The sequence below is a fragment of the Pseudonaja textilis genome, chromosome 2 (genome assembly GCF_049901715.1).
Source record: "Pseudonaja textilis isolate UNSWEBS1 chromosome 2, rPseTex1.2, whole genome shotgun sequence".
Taxonomy (NCBI): domain Eukaryota; kingdom Metazoa; phylum Chordata; class Lepidosauria; order Squamata; family Elapidae; genus Pseudonaja; species Pseudonaja textilis.
The window spans coordinates 125,764,382-125,777,249 of record NC_141991.1 but is presented as its reverse complement, the minus strand read 5'-3'; the positions used below and the strand labels follow the sequence as shown (position 1 = coordinate 125,777,249).

At 44.1% G+C, this 12,868-nt stretch overlaps 1 protein-coding gene across 2 annotated transcripts in view; it reads right to left on the bottom strand.

Annotated features, from left to right (window-relative positions):
- Nucleotides 1–11,961, bottom strand: part of CA10 (carbonic anhydrase 10 (inactive)) — a 372,251-nt gene extending 360,290 nt beyond the window's left edge. Inside the window, exons 1-3 of one of the 2 annotated variants that reach the window (XM_087925164.1) lie at nucleotides 11,888–11,904; nucleotides 11,533–11,658; nucleotides 10,104–10,606 (exon numbers count right to left, since the gene is read on the bottom strand). In XM_087925164.1, the coding sequence (XP_087781290.1) occupies nucleotides 10,104–10,164 (61 nt within the window). In that variant the 5' untranslated portion in view covers nucleotides 10,165–10,606; nucleotides 11,533–11,658; nucleotides 11,888–11,904. Of the gene's footprint in view, nucleotides 1–10,103; nucleotides 10,607–11,528 lie in introns of both variants that reach the window. The other variant, XM_026711241.2, reaches the window with a different exon arrangement.
- Nucleotides 11,962–12,868: the final 907 nt, after the last annotated feature.

The following is a 12,868-nucleotide window of genomic DNA, read 5'->3' as shown; positions in this document are numbered from 1 at the left end:
GTTACAGAATGTTGTTTCAAAAATTTGGAGATAATATCCCCTTCCCTCGGGTGAATAGATATATGGTGCACTTTTGTATGTTTCTCCATTCTGGATGCCACACAGTGGCTTTAAAAAAGCAAGACAGGTATTTTAATCCATATTTCAAGAAAGCAAAAATCCCAAGGTGACTTGCATAAAATATAAATATAAAATGCCATAAAGCACCATAATTTAAGATAATAGAAATATTTCAGTGCTCCACCAAGCAATCCATAAAATTAATCAAACCATTTACAAATTGCACGAGCAATAAAATTGCCATTAATAATACAAAACTACCTTGATTTTTTTTTTAATGTAAAACAATTTGAAGTAAATGGATCTTCAAAGCCTATGAAAAAGCAGAGAGAGAGAGAGAGAGAGAGAGAGAGAGAGAGAGAGAGAAGGTAATTTTATTCAACTTATTTTGCTTCTGGAGGAAATTTCATGAATGGAACTGTGCCAATCTCTAGTGCTATCAACCAGAAGTGGGGCCTTTTGACACTTAACTTAAGCCGTGGGAATGCAACCAATATTCCAAGTTAGATGAGCTTTTTAGGCCAGTACTTGCACTTTGAAGTACTGGATTCAAGGTTGTGTAATTGGCAACTAGTCCAATTAATACTGAATAAGTGCTGTACAACAAGAGCACAGGTAAGGGCAGGAATTGCCATGGTGAGAAGCACTCTCACTTTAAGCATAACGACTCTTTCATGCTCCCCAAAGATATTTTTACCTTTCCCACAGAAATGTGCCTAAGAAAGAATCCCGGTCAGGATTCCACATTTGATTGCACGTTTTATGAAAATGTATTAGATTTCACTTAAGACACTGCCTTAAAAACCCTCGATTTGTACCCTCTAGGCATACAATGATATTTTCTGCTTGCTACTGCTGACCTCTTAGATTGTGGGCAATGAAGAATGAGAAGGGAGCACCAGGGATCCGACAATGAGTGAATATGCACAGAACAAAGGCAACAATAAAGCAAATAAAACATAGGATATGATAAGCTTTTCAGTACTTGATACAAAAAGTCATCGTCCTACACGCCTATCTGGATGATGGGTTTCATTCATGCAGAACTTTTCAGCTTGCACTGATTCCGGATTTTTTTCGTCTGACTTGGATATGACAAAATGTCCTAAAAGACTCTGTGCAGCCCACCTAGAATCCCATTGCTTATGTAGGGATGTTCAAGGAAAAGATGAGAGGCAGGCAGGCAGACAGACAGAGTGTAACATTTTCTGGGTGAATACCAGAGAGTCCCTATGAATATGTCCTTTAGGAAAGCACCTTCTTCCCAATTGATATCTTTATGCTGAAAGTGAAAATTCATTCCTTAGAATTGTCAGTGCCAGTTATACTGTGCTAGGCATGACAAGCAGGAAAACAATGCAAATACCTTTATGATACACACCAGGCAGACCAATAGGAATACAATAATTTTGAATTCCTAATTTTATTTGTCATTTATTAAATAATTAAAGCCGCCCAGAGTCACTTTGTAGGGGAGATGGACGGCACAGAAATTTAATAAATAAATTTGTTAACCATTGTGGAATATCTAGAGTTAAACTAATCTATTTTGTGTTACCAAAACAAACATGCCTTTCCTTCATAGTTAAATAAGGGAAGTCTATTACCAAGAAAACAGCATCTTTTTCTGTAGTTCAGATAAGATACACTGTTAAAACGATTTTATCTTCAATATTAGAATTATACTTTATCAAGCCATGTTATTAAAACAAAGCTCAGAAATAGTTACAAGCACCAGATTTTATCTGCCCTACAAGACACCAGCTGAGATAGCCTTTTGCCTTAGGTTTGTCTGATAAAAATAATTACAATGCTGTAATTATAATGCACTGTTTGCACAGTATAATTAAGCTATTCTTTTGTGACACACAGTATTTCCCAAAGCTAAAAATATGAAGCTTTCAATGGATTAGTTCACTCACTCATACACACACACACACATAAACACCCCTCTACCTGATGGAACCCCCCCCCCTTAAGCCTTTCAGAATGACATCAAAACTAATTTTTTTAGGGAGGGAGGGAGGGAGGGAGGAGGAGGAGGAGGAGGAATGGAATGGAGGTACTTGCACCTTACTGCAGGGCATCCTAAGGGGATGATTAAGATGCAGGGGCTGGGTTTTATTTGATCATTGTATTGTTTTATGGTTGTTTTTACAGTTTTTTATTTTTATTGTTGTTGTGAGCCATCAAGAGTTGTTGAAGATGGGCAGCCATATAAACATTTTAAATAAATAAATAGGCCAGCTATTGATCTTTCTGGATAGCCAGACATCACTGGATATCCTCGCTTTGGAGAAAAGAAATCTCAAGTATATGAATGGAAGGAAGTGTTTAATGGCAACACAGTTCTGATCAAGTCAAAGTCAAACAATGAACAAAATCTAGGCTGAGATCCTTTACACTAATCTGGTCACGGCATCCCTAACAATGGAGGACAAGATATTTTGAACTGGAGCAAAGAACACATAATGGTAGAGCTCAGATGTGATTGCAGAGAAGATAAGCTCATAAACATATTACATTAAAGCACCACTGAAATCGATGAAAGAAAAAAAGGACAAGTACAAAAAAATGGAAAGAAGGACATGCAACTAAGGCAGAATATCAGCAGATAGCCAGAACCTGCAAAGACGAAATCAGGATAGCAAAGGCTCAGAACGAACAAAGACTTGCAACAAAAGTCAAAGACAATAAAAAAAAGTTTTCTCCCAACATATAAATAACAAGAAAAACATCAAGGAAACAGTCGGTCCACTAAAGAGAGAAGATGGCAAGGAAGTAACAGGCAACAGAGAGAAAGCAGAACTGCTTAACTCATTCTTTGCACCTATCTTCATGCAAAAAGAAACTATAGCTCAATCCACCAAAAACATAACTGTAAAAGACAGACCAGAAATAAAAGTTAAAATAAGCAAAAAAAAAAAAAATAGTAAGAGAACACCTGTCTGATCTTGATGAAAACAAATCACTGGGGCCTGATGGATTACATCCCAGAGTTTTAAAGGAGCTGGCAGAGGTCATCTCAGAACCACTGCACCATATCTTTGAAAAATTCTGGAGCACCGGGGAACTACCAGAGGACTGAAAAAGAGCTGATGTGGTTCCCATCTTCAAAAAAGGAAAAAAAACCAGACCCAGGAAACTATAGATCAATCAGCCTAACATCAGTACCTGGGAAGATACTGGAAAAGATAATAGAAAAACAGATCTGCCAACCTCTAGAAACAAGTAAAGTAATAACGAGCAGTCAGCACGGGTTTTTTAAAAACAGATCATGCCAAACCAATCTTATTTCATTCTTCAACACAGTGACTAAATTAGTAGACCAGCAAAATACTGTGGACATAATATATTTAGATTTCAGCAAGGCATTCGACAAAGTAGACCACAACCTACTTCTTAGTAAGCTAGAAAAAAGTGGAATAGATAGCACCACCACTAGATGGGACTCGCAACTGGCAGGCAAACCGTACTCAACAAGTAGTCCTTAATGGATCTAAGTCTACATGGAGGGAAGTAAGCAGTGGGGTGACACAAGGTTCCATCTTTGGCCCAGTATTCTTCAATATCTTCATTAACGACTTAGATGAGGGAATAGAAGGGGAACTTACCAAATTTGCAGATGATATTAAGCTGGCAGGAATAACTAACACCCAAGAAGTGGATGGATCTTGACAGACTAGAATACTGGGCCATATCTAACAAAATGAAATTCAATGTAGAGAAAAGTAAAGTCCTTCACTTAGGCAAGAAAAACCAAAAGTACACATATAGACTGGATGAAACCAGGCTCAATAGCAGTAACTGTGAGAGGGATCTTGGAGTCTTAGTGGACAACCAGCTAAATATGAGCCAGCCGTGTGCAGCAGCAGCCAAAAAAGTGAATGCAATCCTAAGTTGCGTTAACAGAGGGATACAATCGAGATCAAGGGAGGTACTAATACCACTCTATAAAGCCTTAGTAAGACCACACCTAGAGTACTGCATCCAGTTTCGTTCACCACATTATAGAAAAGATGTTGAGGCTCTAGAAAAAGTGCAGAGAAGAGCAGAATGATTAGGGGACTGGAGGCTAAAACATACAACGAACAGTTGCAGGAACTGGGCTTGGCTAGTCTAGTAAAGAGAAGGACCAGGGGAAACATGATAGTGGTCTGCCAATATTTGAGGGGCTGCCACAGACAGGAAGGGGTCAAGCTATTTTCTAAAGCACCTGTAGGCCAGACAAGGAATAATGGATGAAAACTGAACAAGGAGAGATTTAACCTGGAAATAAGGAGAAACTTTCTGACAGTGAGAACAATCAACCAATGGAACAGCTTGCTCTCAGAAGTTGTGGGAGCACCATCACTTGAGACTTTCAAGAAGAGATTGGACTGCCATTTGTCAGAAATGGTGTAGGGTCTCCTGCTTGGGCGGGGGGTTGGATTAGATGACCTACAAAGTCCCTTCCAACTCTGATTATCCGTTAAATCTGTTAAATCTGTAAGCAAGCCATGTTCAAACCAAGCTTCTAATCCTATACTACCTGGTACTTCATGGTGGAATAAAGTTGAGTATTAATTATTATAAATTAGTCAAGAAGCACAAGTTGATTTTTGAAACTGGGATACCAGACTGTTAGAAATGGCTTACTATTTTCAAGAAAACAACCAAGGACCTCACAAAAGCTTTACTACCTAAATGTCACCAATGAGTAATTCCACTGTGATAACTCAAGAGAAATTGTGTTCCATTTATAACCAAGTATTCTTTTTCTCCTTTATTTACAATAACCTTGGGGATACAGCTCTACTCAGACTTGGTGTTCATTTAGTTTACTAATAGGACTTTAAAAAAAAACCCTTATGTAGAGATATTTGCTCAATAAGATGTAAAATGCCAGAAAAAATGTGAGCCTATTAACCTGTCTCTGAAGCAAAGTAATTCAGATGATATCACAAATATTAAGAAGTGATAGAGATTACCCAGAAGAAGTTAACTTTTCAAGGGCTTGTTATTCCTCTTTTAAATCCATCAATTTTCATAGAATTTCATTACACTTGATTAGCTTACACCACCATTACAAAAGCAAATGATGTGACATACATGAATCATGAACTGTTGTTTCACAATATGTTTTCCCCCCAAAATGAAACAATACAAACACTCAAAAAATGACTCAAATCCTGGGATATTCATGCTAGCTATTTTAAGTATTTAAGAAGAGGTGTTAATGTTTTCCATTGCACCCAATCACCTGATTTTTTAACACTATGAAAACATTACTTAAGGCTGGTGTGAAACAAATGCCTGTGCAAATATGTCAGCCATCATGTGAAAGAAAGTTGGGAATGTTGCTACTAATTAATGTGTTATTATGGCATTACAATGCCATAGCGCCTACCTCTCCTCCTGCAAATGGCCCGGCTGGATGAGGCAGGACTGGAAGGCAGAAGCAGCAGTGGTGGCGGGGGTGGCGGCGGGGGCAGAAGCAGCAGCGGTGGCGGGGGCAGAAGCGGCGGCAGGGGCAGAAGCGGTGGGGGGGCAGTGACGGCAGGGGCAGAAGTGGCAGCGAAGGTGGGGGCAGAAGTGGCAGCGGGGGCAGAAGTGGCGGTGGGGGCAGTGGCAGCAGGGTCAGAAGCGGCGGTGGTGGCGGCAGCGGCAACAGCAGGAGGTGGCGCTCTGATGGCACTCGCCTTTTCTGTTGCTGCTTGGCCTGGCGCTCGCCTCGCCCCTGCCTCTCCTCCTCCTCCTCGCTGGCTCTGGCACAAAGGTTGGGGTGGGCACTGGGCCGCATTACGAGGCGACCTGGGCCGCATGCGGCCCGCAGGCCGCGGGTTGGACAAGCCTGCATTACATGGAAGAAGGATCTGGGCCAAGGAACAACGTAGCATACTCCATACCCCTTTTCCCACTATCACAATTATCTGAAGTACTCAAAGATCAGTAACTAGATGGGAGTCTGATCATTTCATTTCATTATTTTTTCAGTTTCCTAGGCAATACATTCATTTTACAATGTTATCCTATAGCTTCCCAGTCTCCTCCATTGATTTCCCAGGGTTCAAAGCACACAAGTCATCATCCCAGCGTCATCTTCCCAATTTTCATTATTCTACTCCTATTATCATTATCATTATTCTATTCTTATTCTCATTTAGTCCCAAAGTGATGCAAAATTACTATTTTTTATGACTTGAAATTTAAAAAAACACTATCTAGAATTCAAATAGCTAAAAATCATAAATTGGCTTGTAAGCTAAATTAATCTTGACAAGCTTTGAGGACAATACAAGCATCTCTCTCTCTCTCACTCTCACTTACACACACACACACCTTGACAAGCTTCAAGACAATACAAGCATCCTCTCTCTCTCTCTCTCTCTCTCTCTCTCTCTCTCTCACACACACACACACACACACACACACACACACACAGAGTTTATTTATCCTTCAAAACAATTTATCTGCAGCATAACTAAGCATTTAAAGGAAGCAATAAGCCATGCTAAATAGACAGAGAATGCCAAATAATAATATTGCAATTACTTTGGTCCTGTAAAAAGGACACATTTCACAAATCTCCTGGGTTCAGGTGATTTGGCTACAGTTACTTGTGTATCCAAAATTTCCACAACCCTTTGTCAAAACTGAAACCTGAAACAAGGCACAAAGAGTTTAAATAACAACTGGCAATGGTGTATTTGATACACTTTATGGAATGAAAATTGCATTGTCCAAGATAAAAGGCTTCTTGAAATGAAAGCTATTATTGCAACCAGATTAATCAGACCTATTCTTAGGCTCTCTTAAAACGTATTCTTGCTATGGATATTTTAATACCACACAAGAAATGAAACAGTAGGAAATCTAGACTGCTGTACTCTATTCATCTGTTAACTGCAACAGGGCTTCATCTGCTCCTTCTCCTTGTTTGTTAATCAATCTGTACACCTACTGAGATAAAGAACATAAAGTCTTCCACTATTATTGAATCAGATCCACACAGAGAGAAACAAAAGGCAGTTAGTAGCCGCATCATTTGTTTTGTTTCTTCAACGAGAAGGAACAACAAAAATATCACTTTGGCTTCCATTTATTTCACCATTTAAACATGTGAGTGATGGTTTCTTCATTCTTAGTTGAAATTATTATTCTCAAATCCTCCTGGTAAATTTATCCCACCACCCCGCCACCCCTGGATTTTGAAATAAATGATTTGATTAACTTGTGAGTATTGAAGACCCTAATAATCCTATTTAGATCCTTGAATACTTCGCCTTGAATATTCCCAAATTGTGCCCCAAACTGCATAGAAAATGCAAGTTTTATATCAATTTTTTTTTAAAAAAAATGGGGAGTGGGGTTTTAAAAGAATAGGGTAGACTTCACAAGCTATGGTCAATTCAGAATCTTCTGTTAGGGAAAAAAAAGTGTTTTATTAATTTCCTTAGAAGTAAAATTTAGTAACACAAGATATGTAAAAAGGAAAGGATGCTGATTTGGAGCTAAATTGGCTGGAATCGAGCACCCAAACATTTAATGCCATTTGGCAAAGGAAGAGGAACAGACTGAAATTCACTATATTCTTTTTTTTTCCCCCTAGAACAGTATCGACTAATGTTTTCACATCTTGGAAAAGATAACACATTCCTAGAGAGATATCCTAAAACATTCCTGTGCTGTTGGCTCCTGAAAACAACAAGAACCCATCCGTTTTCAGCTTCTCTTCCTTTGCAGCTCTTCACATATGGGATCTGCTCATTCCCACCTGGCTCTTTAAAGAGCCAGGCTAGCCAGCTGAACCTTGGCTTGAAAAATCACCAGCATGGCATAAGCTCTGATGCCAGCCCTCCAGGTGGAGCTCATGGGCACATGTGACCTCAAACTACAAGCAGCGCTCACCAGGCACCCCAGAATTCCCATCTGCAGTGGACAGTGTTCGGATTGGGGTGGAGCTGCTACGTAAAAGGGGCTCTGCAAAAACCTGAGATTTCAAGCTTACTCAGTCCAGGGAGTGGGAGGTGGCACTTCAACTGGCAAAAGGCAAATAAATCCAAGCCAGAAGCTGAAAAACTGGCAGGCAAGCCCAGCACACCCCGAGGTGGCTTGGAGAAACCGTTTTATTGCTTCCTGCAGCCCAGTTCCTACCCTAGCAGATAGCAGTGGAGTTCCAGGGAACGCTAGCTGCAGTATCAGTATCACTACCACTGACAGTAACAGCAGTGGAATACACTGGAGAAGGTTTTCTGGATTACCACAGAAGAAACAGAGTAGGAAAAGATGAGGCTGTGAGAAAGATGCAAAGGAGAGAGCCTTCTGAATCTTTTTAAATATGGGATCCCCTCTTGTGACTTCTGACATTGTTTAGAGTCATCCAACCATTCCTGTGCCACAACTACACTAACAAGGACAAGCATTAAACACTAGGAAACGCCATAAGTCAGCAGTGGAGAATCGGGTTAAATGAAGATAGATAAGAGGGACAGGAAAACAGGTGAGGGCTGCTATTTGAGATCTGCCACGGGCATCAGAGACCTGTCTTCTGCCTCTCTCACCTATTGCAGAAACCTGTGCCCAAGAAATGAAATTGCTCTCGAGCAACGTGGGAGCCCGGAAGGCAGTTTCCAGAGGTGCCTTATGGTGATGAGATGTCCTTCCAAGGCAAGAGTTAAAGAAGGACACCGAGGCTTTGACACAAGAACCCCAGACCGATAAACGGGCAACCCTGCAGGAGTGGCGCTCCCCGAGGCAAGGGAGATGTGTTAAAAGAGATCGCCTCGGATGACATCACTCAAAGGAGCAGTGGAGCCCACGGGGCAGAACAAGACAAGCACTTCTGCTCAGATAAGGAAAGAGCCAAAGTGATGGAAGCTGAAAGGCTGTCAGAGCACAGAGGATGCCTTGCTCCAAAATGGATGGCAGGGCTGCAATTAAATGTTAATGCTGCCAGTGCAGTGAGGAAAGGACCGTCAGCTTCAGTCAAGAACCTCAGGGTGGGGGGCTGGGTGGGGGGCAAGAAGAGGTCCTAGGTTTTGGGTGGGTTAGCACAGATATCCTCACTATTCCTCCCCCCCCCCCCATTTTCCCCTCTTGATCCTTATGGCCAGGGTTGTTTGCATCTCTCACCTGGCGGTCATCTGTTTTAAAATGCCTGCCGACAAGGAAAGGAAGTAGCAACCGGGATTTTCTTTTTTTTGGGGGGGGGGGGTGGGGGGGGAAGAGAAGTGCCTCAAACTCCAAAGGTATCAGCTGCATCTCTCTCTTTCTCTCTCTCTCTTGCTCTCTGACTGCAACGTAATTATTCCAGCAAGAGCGACGTGACAAATTAACGAAAGGGCCAAGGCTTTTGAACTAGATGAGTGAGCTCCCCTCCCGCCTGAAAATAAATTGCTGTTCTCCTTAATGCCTGATGCCAAGCTAGACCTGCTCTGTTAATTGGACAAGGATCCCTTTTGACAAGTGGAATCACCTGCCCTCAGCCAAATGAGGGGGGGGGGGGAAATACCAGAAAGCAAGGAGCACCAGATCAGAACATCCAAAGAAAGGCGGCAGGAGGGGAGATCTCTGGAGTAAAACATTCCTGGGTGCGGGGTTAGAGGTACAATGCCTCCAGTTTCTTTGGCAAGCTCTGAAATCTTTTTTTTTTTACAAAATGAAATGAACTCGAAGTTGGACAACTTTAGGGAAACACAGCACTCCTTTGTTGTCCCTAGGACACCCTCCCAATAAAATAGAACCCCGTAAGTTTGAAGAGGGGGGTAGGTGGGAAAGATTTCATTGATCTCAAACTGTATGGGACAGACAGCTGCATCACACAGTTTTCCAAACAACCCGGGAATGGGGGGGAAGGCAACCTGGATGGCTTGAAGCCATTCACACACTCTTTGGGAATTAAACCGCCACCACCGTACCCTTTTTCAACACATCCACTTTTTGCCCTTCATAGCTAAATAGGAAAAAGGAAGAGAGGCAAACCAGAGAAGGCAAGCAAGGCAAGCGTTTCTCATCCTCCAGTTTGCTCTGTTTTTTTTTTTTTTTTTTCCTTGCTGGCGTACCTGAAATGCAGACAATGAAATTGGCTTGCAGAAGAAAAAGCACCTCCCAAACAATTTCCATCCTCCGATTCTCATGCCAAGTGCATCCCTCGGTGAAAAAACACAGCAAAGATCAATATTGCAGTTTGAACAATCCCAGAAAATCTCCTTTTGGACTCGTAGCCTCTATTCCCCAGATGTGCTGACACATGTCCAGGCTCTCTCGTCGCTGTGCAGCTCAAGCCAGATCCCTTTTCTTCCTTTGCCGTCCGCCAAAGACTAAGGAGGCAACCGCCAATACCAGCTGCTTCTTCCTTCAGGAAAGCAAGAAATATCCACCAGGTCTCCCAACAAGACATAGACAAAAAAAACCAAGGGACCGGCAGTTCCCAGCTCCGGAAAGTCTCGATTCTCGGGGACCCGATCGCCAAGTTTTTCCCCAAACTCTGCACACCTCAGCGAGGCATCGCCCCCGCCAGCCGCGCCGTCCCGACGTTCCTTTTTTTTTTCCCCCTCCAAGCTCGCTATAAAATAATCAGAAAGAGATTAAGACATCGGGCGTCAGGTTTCTTGCACCGCGTTTCACCTACACCTAGAGAGGAGAGGACGAAGTACCCAAACCCGGGTCTCCTGCCAAAATAATAATAATAATAATAATTAAAAAAAACCAACCCCAACCAGCTTAGGCTCCCCGCTAATTCCCAGCAACGGAAAGGAGATTTTTCCGCAATGCAACTGCAGGGGTCGTTCTTCCCTCGCCTACCGCGCGGGTCGCTCGCTCTTCCCTCCCTCTTTCCGCTGCTTTCCAAGCTAACGGGGAGAACTCACGGTGGAAGCAAATAAATTAAAATAAATAAATAAAGAACGTGCCAAGCGTCTCCTCTCTCTCTCTCTCTCTCTCTTTTCACCACGCTCCCCCCACTCCTTCGTTTCTTCCCAATCTTTTCAAAATTAGATCGGGTGGCTTTGGAAGAGATGGGAACGAATATATTTACACCGTGGGGGAAACACACGCGCAGAGCTCGCACGTTTCTTCCACCAGCTAAAGTACACTACTTACACCGGGGCTCCTGCCTCAAGACCGTTTCCCCCCTCTATTTCTGCCTCCAGGAAAACATGCCAAGCTTTTCTTCCGAATATTCGCATGCAAAATAATAATAACTCCAAACAGATACTTTGCGCTATGCCGGGCTAACTAAAGAAGTAGTTATTATGTCTTCCATCTAGGGCCAGAAAGAAAGAAGCAAAGCGCGAGGTTCTGAACAGGTCCATTTTAAACAAGACCCGTTCTTTAAGCGGGGTGGGGTGGGGGGGCTGCTCCCAGGTAAACCTCCTTCCGGCTAGACTGCAACGGCGAGAAAAGGGGCCAAACGTTGGAGGAGCCTCGCGCAGGCTCTCCCGGCTTAGATGCTACTTGAGCTGCCCGCAAGGAAGCGGTTTCCATACTCACGTTTTCCTCCCCGACGCTCCTGTCGCCCGTTCCTCTTCCGCCTCCTCCGGCAGGGAGATGGCCTCTCCCCGAGGGACGATCTGCCCGCAGTCCCGCGAGGTCAGGCTGCTCGGCTCGGACTCAGCCCTGGGGAAAAAGCGGGCTTTAAAGCCAGATCTTCCTTAGGATCGAGCCGCCTGCCTCTTCGCCAAGCGCTCCCCACCCCCTCCACAACCCCGTTTAAGGGAAGCCAGTCGGACCGGGCTCCGGGACGCCTGAGCCACCCCGCCACGTTCCGTCAGCGCCACGCTCAGTCCGGCGGGGCAAAAGGCGGCGAGGCAGCAAAGCGCGCAGGCCGGCGAGCGAGCGAACGTACCGCGACGGGAGGCGGCGCGTTCGGCGGCCAGTAGGCAACCGGAGCTGCAGTCCAAGTTGGAATCTGGCCTCTGCCGCCGAAGAGCCGTACAGTCTGGGCATGCCTACTGGCTCGCCCCCTGCAAGGCTCTTAGCTGTAAATGACGCCGGGCGCCCGGACGCTTTCCTGCCCCGCTGCGAACTTTCTTTTCTCTCTATCGATGTATTGATTGGCCCTCGTTTCTTTCTTTCTTCAAAAGAAAAATATCATTAGTATTCCCCAAAAGTTGCGCCAGAACTAGGAAAAGCGTACCGTTACTTGGCAGGGGGAAATGGGGGCGGGAGGAAATGGGCGGGTGTGAGTCCGAGCGAAGGAGACTAGTGGCGCAAACCAAGAAACAGATTCCCACGTGCGCAGGGCTTGCCCTCCTCGGCATGCTTGGCAGGAGTCAGTTCGGGACAGAGAGGTCCGCGTTTGCCCTGCACGGGGATTCCAGGCTTCCTTGCCGGGTGCCTGGCGGGTTTTGGTGGCTTGGGCGTTTCAGCGTCGAGAAGAACGGCAACTACAAAGTGGAGTGGCAGCGTCGAGGATGAGGGCTGCTCGCCTGGGGCTGAAATGGTCCAAAGTATCGGGGACGGGGGAGGGAGGAGAGATGTATTAAAGCGGAATTTGGCCCTCCTAGTACTCCAAGCTTTTGCGCATTTTGAGCACCGCCGTTGATGTATGCTTACTCAGAACTAAGACCCACTTTGTTCGGCAGGATTTACTCCCAAGCAAGTATGCGGAGGGTGGCAAGACGTCTCAGAAGAGAGCCGCATGTCTTGAATGAAGGGTGGGATAGATACTTTTGCTTGAGTCAAATTGAGTTGGAAGAGCTACATATTGACGTCCCCACCCCCCCATCCCCAGGCCAGCTTAAAAAGAGCGAATGGGCAGATTTCCCAGGCGAGGTGTCTTTCTTCCTAGCAAACAGAATTGGCAAAATTGGTTGTTTTACTGAAT